The sequence below is a fragment of the Grammomys surdaster genome, unplaced genomic scaffold, assembly GCF_004785775.1.
Source record: "Grammomys surdaster isolate TR1022 unplaced genomic scaffold, NIH_TR_1.0 191, whole genome shotgun sequence".
In the NCBI taxonomy this organism is placed as follows: Eukaryota; Metazoa; Chordata; class Mammalia; order Rodentia; family Muridae; genus Grammomys; species Grammomys surdaster.
Genome location: NW_021604636.1, coordinates 2,302,591 through 2,307,294, shown reverse-complemented (window position 1 = coordinate 2,307,294; position 4,704 = coordinate 2,302,591). Strand labels below are relative to the sequence as shown.

The 4,704-nt window shown below is 39.6% G+C and overlaps 1 protein-coding gene across 2 annotated transcripts in view; it reads right to left on the bottom strand.

Annotated features, from left to right (window-relative positions):
* Window positions 1-437: 437 nt before the first annotated feature.
* Slc38a11 (solute carrier family 38 member 11) overlaps window positions 438-4,704 on the bottom strand; it is a 42,865-nt gene continuing 38,598 nt past the window's right edge. The window contains exon 12 of one of the 2 annotated variants that reach the window (XM_028769302.1): window positions 438-818. In XM_028769302.1, coding sequence (XP_028625135.1) covers window positions 525-818 — 294 coding nt within the window. In that variant the 3' untranslated portion in view covers window positions 438-524. The remainder of the gene's footprint in view (window positions 819-4,704) is intronic. The other variant, XM_028769303.1, reaches the window with a different exon arrangement.

The window sequence follows — 4,704 nt, the reverse complement described above, 5'->3', positions numbered from 1 at the left end:
GATAATTTGATATCCCACACAGAGCTTTCTCTGCCCATCCAGCTTATCATTTGTGCTTCATAGTTGGGGATGGTGTTGTTTATTCATCCAGAGACCCACTTCTCCCTAAACAAGGGGTGCTCCCTGAGTTACAATAGAGATGTTCTCTTTGCTGCTGGGGTAGCTATCCTATCTAAGAGTTGCTTTTCCCTCTCCCTTCCATTCTATACACCCTTTAAACATGTTTTTCTGGAAGAAGCTCACCCCCAGTTCTAACCTATACTCACTTATTTGGGAGCACAATACAGTAGCTCAGATACAAGATAATAATAATAACTGTAGGGCTGAAAGCAGGTACTTATGCCTTCACTGGTCCTTCTTCATTAGATTAATACAGTCAAAATAAGATGTCTGTCCTTGTTTTAGATATATTTATATTCAATTATTTAAATTTTTTTCATATTGTCATAAAGAGTAAGAACAAGCAAGTCTTGATTTTGTGACAAAGAGACAAACATAGGTGCATGGTGTTTAAAGCAGCCAGCTCACTGAAAGATGCTGAGGTTCTGAAGGGAAAGTTGTGTTGTCAGTTGAAGATGAGACCAGGAGATGTTTGTAAAGGAGATGTTGTCAGGAAAACAGTAGAACATTTCCTGCCCGTGGGTGCAGTCCTGAGGATTTGTGATAGCCATGACAAACCCTACCACCATCACCACTGCCCCAACAGGAAACATGACACAGGCCATTATCTTATCTGAGTGTGTCCTCGGTTCTTCGGATAATTTCAGATAGCAGGCTGAGGGGATGATAAAAATCAAAGGAGCCGCACAGAGCACACCCTGTGTGTTGAAGACAAGACACAAGTGAATGTTAGAGATAAGCTTTCTTTGGGTGGTCTTTATGTTGTTCTGTTTTCATGAGACAGGGCTTCACTATGTATTCAAGGCTGGCATCAAATTGGCAGTGATTCTCCTGCCTCAGCCTCCCAAGGACTAGGATTATAGACATGTGCCTATAGTTTTTAAAAACTATTTTAGGATCCTGGGAACCTCTTGGGGATATAGAACCTGTAGAGACCATATCCAGTGGATAGGCACAGCCCCCAGTTGAGAGATGAGGCCACCTACCCACCTCAAAAATATTAATCCAGAATTTTTCCCATCAAAAGGAAATGTAGGGACAAAGAGTGAAGCAGAGACTGAAGGAAAGGCTATCTAGAGACTGTCCCACCTAGGGATCCATCCCATCTGCAGACACCAAACCCAGACACTATTGTTGATGTCAAGAAGTGCTTGCTGACAGCAGCCTGATATAGCTGTCTCCTGAGAGGCTCTGCCATAGCCTGACAAATACAGAGGGGATGCTCCTAACCAATCATTGGACTGAGCACAGAGTCCCCACTGGGGTCACCAACGGAGGACTTAGAGAAAGGACTGAAGGAGCTGAAGGGGTTTACACCCCCATAGGAAGAATAATAATATCAAACAACCAGACCCCCCAAAGCTTCCAGGAACTAAACCACCAACCAAAGAGCACACATGGGGGACCCATGGCTCTAGCTGGATACGTAGCAGAGGATGGCCTTATCATGGGGAGGGGAGCCCCTTGGTCCTGTGGAGGCTCGATGACCCAGGATAGGGGAATGCTAGGGCACTGAGGCAGGAGTGGGTAGGTGGGTGGAGGAGTACCCTCATAGAGGCAGGGGGAGTGGGAGGGGATAGGGGACTTGTGGAGGGGAAACTGGGAAGGGGGATAACATTTGAAACGTAAATAAGTAAAATAACCAATAAAAAATGAAAAAAGAACTATTATAGGAACACTTATTTTTGGAAGGGAGGGGGGAAATGGCACAGTTGGTAAAGGTACTTGCCACCCTAAAATGCAAGTCTCATGGCCTAAGTTCCATCCCAGGAACCAACACAAAGATGGAAGGTGAGAACCAAGGGTGCCTCCAAAGTTGTCCTGCACATAGGCCATGGCACATGTGCTCTGCCACCTCCCACTTTTATATTTTATATCACACACACACACACACACACACACACACACACACACACATACACACACACTAGTAATAAGTAAAAATTTTAAAATAGTCCAGTTTTAAAAATACTTTTTGTTGCATATATTAAAAGTTTCATAAGTTCAGTTGAGACAAAGAAAAGAAACAAAATATTTAGGAAAGGCCATTTACGTTTTTCCTTTCCCAAGGAATAGCTGCAAATGAAAAACAAACAAACAAATCAAACCCCATTATAATGTGCAGCAAGCCTAAGAACAGATGACAAGATGGACTTCTGGCAAACTTGAAGCCCTCTTATTTAGTCAGATCATCTTTCCTGATACTATCTAGAAATCCCTGTATATCTACAACAGTGCCTTTCAAATCTGAGTGGGCTATATGCCATTTGTGTACCAAGAGGGACATTGGGAGGTTTCTTTTCCATTGTGTACAGAGAAGGACACTGGGACATTGGATTGGCATTTCTCTTTTCTCTTCATCTCAGTCTGTTTGAAACTAGTGCCTGTTTGTGTCAGAAGGAAAAATTTACCTCCAGGGTTAGCATGAAATCCCATTTCTAAGTCTCCTTTCAAGTAATGCTAAATGCATTAATTACCCTAGACAGGAGAACTAAATGACAGTAACTTGCTACACTCCCCAACTAGTTTCTGATAAATCCAACCTAAGGGGAAACTCAGATTGAAAATTATGGGTAGTAGAGTTGTTTATTGTAAAAACACAGACACACACACTGACTTCAAAGGGAAAGAGGTTTTCCCTTTTAATTGAATTCATTCTCACTAGAAACTTTGCAAATGTTGTAAATGTTCAAATTCACTATGTTTTAGGAAGCATATTTTTCCCCATCATGTTAAGTATTATATGTTAACTAAAACATTAAAAATTTCTGACAAACATGTCTCATACTTCATAAGAGTTTTCTCTGTAAGTAAATCTCATTGTGTATATTAGAGGCTTATAACATGGTGCTATGGGACCCATATGGATAGTATATTACTGATGGGACAATTTTAGAGAAAAACTCAATTACTTTTACATATATGAAAAGAATAACTGAATATCTATTATTTAACCTACTTCTCAAATACAGCACAGTGCTGGTAGTCTTTATTGTTGTATGCTCAGCCTCAAGACTTAAGACCATCTGTTACTCTGTATCTTCTGCCCTATATAGCTACATTTTCTCTCTGCCTTCACCACCAGTAAGCACATTTCTAGTCTCTGAATCTATTTGCTTTTCCCTTTACAAAATAAATTCACATAATTAGCAAGATCATGCAGGGTTTTTTTTTTTTTTTTACTCTGTGTCTAGCTTGTTTCACTTAGCATGATGCTCATGCACATAGCAGCAAACACAGGGTTTCCTTCTTTGTAAAGCCGAATCATATACCATTGTGTAGACAAGCTCTATTTCCTTCACTCATTCATTGTTGATAGATGTGTAGGTTGTCTTCATATCTTAACAGACGGAGATAATGATGCAGCAAACATGCTATGCAGATATGCATGTGAGATGCTCGGTGAGTCAGTAAACCTTGAATAGAGATTGCTAGTACCATGGTAGTCATTTTTTTTTTAATTGCTTCAAGAACCTCCAGAACTTCCCCCATAATAGATGACAACCTCCATTCCCTCCAAGGATGCACCTTTGCCAACATTTGTTTCCTCTTGTTTCTTGATAGTAGCATCTTAATTAAGTGTGTAATGGTTTACCAATGGTGGTTTTAACCTGCAGGTTTCTGAGGACATTATACCTGCCATCATCCATTTTTATGTTTTCTCAGAAGTTGTTCAGGTTATTTTCCATGTATGTATGTATGTATGTATGTATGTATGTATGTATGTATGTATTTAAAGCCAGGTTCTCAGCCCTGGCTGGATTATATGTAGATCAGTCTGTCCTCTAACTCACAGAGATCTGCCTTCCTCTTCTTTTTGAATGAGTGCTTGGATTAAAGACATGTGCCACCATTCCTGACATTCATTCATTCATTCATTCATTCATTCATTCATTCACTTGTTTGTTCCCTTACTCACTTCTAAAACAGGATCTCATTAGTTGTACATTACTTTTAAAGGTATTCTCCAGGACCAATCAATGCAAACTGAGTTTGAAACCAGATGATGTAAAATTATGGACTATACCATAAACAGTTTTAAAGAGCAAGTTTCTCAGTACTGTCCAATAAAATTATATGTTTCATACTAAATTCTATCTCCATACTAGAAGCTTTCAATTGTATACCTTTTTTTAGTTTTTACAAAAAAAAATAGTGATAGATAGATGGGTTTTGTGGAATCAGATTATCCAAAGAGTAATATCTAAAAATTTGAGGAAAAATGGTATAGATCACACCACCTAGGAAATATTTCCATAGTAAATGATACAAGAATAGGAAAATACTAAGAGGTACCAATATTAAGCCTAATTTAAAATCCTTTAAATCCTAATTTAAAATATGTAGGGCTGAGGAGATGGCTCAGTCACTAAACTTCTTGCCAGACAAGTGTGAGGATTAGAGTTCTGATCCCCAAAACTCATATAAATACCAAGTAGGCGGTGATCCACTTGTTACTAATCCTAACCTGATGAAGACGGGATTCCCGACACACACATACCCACACCCACATACATACACACAGAGAGAGAGAGAGAGAGAGAGAGAGAGAGAGAGAGAGAGAGAGAGAGAGAGAGACAGAGA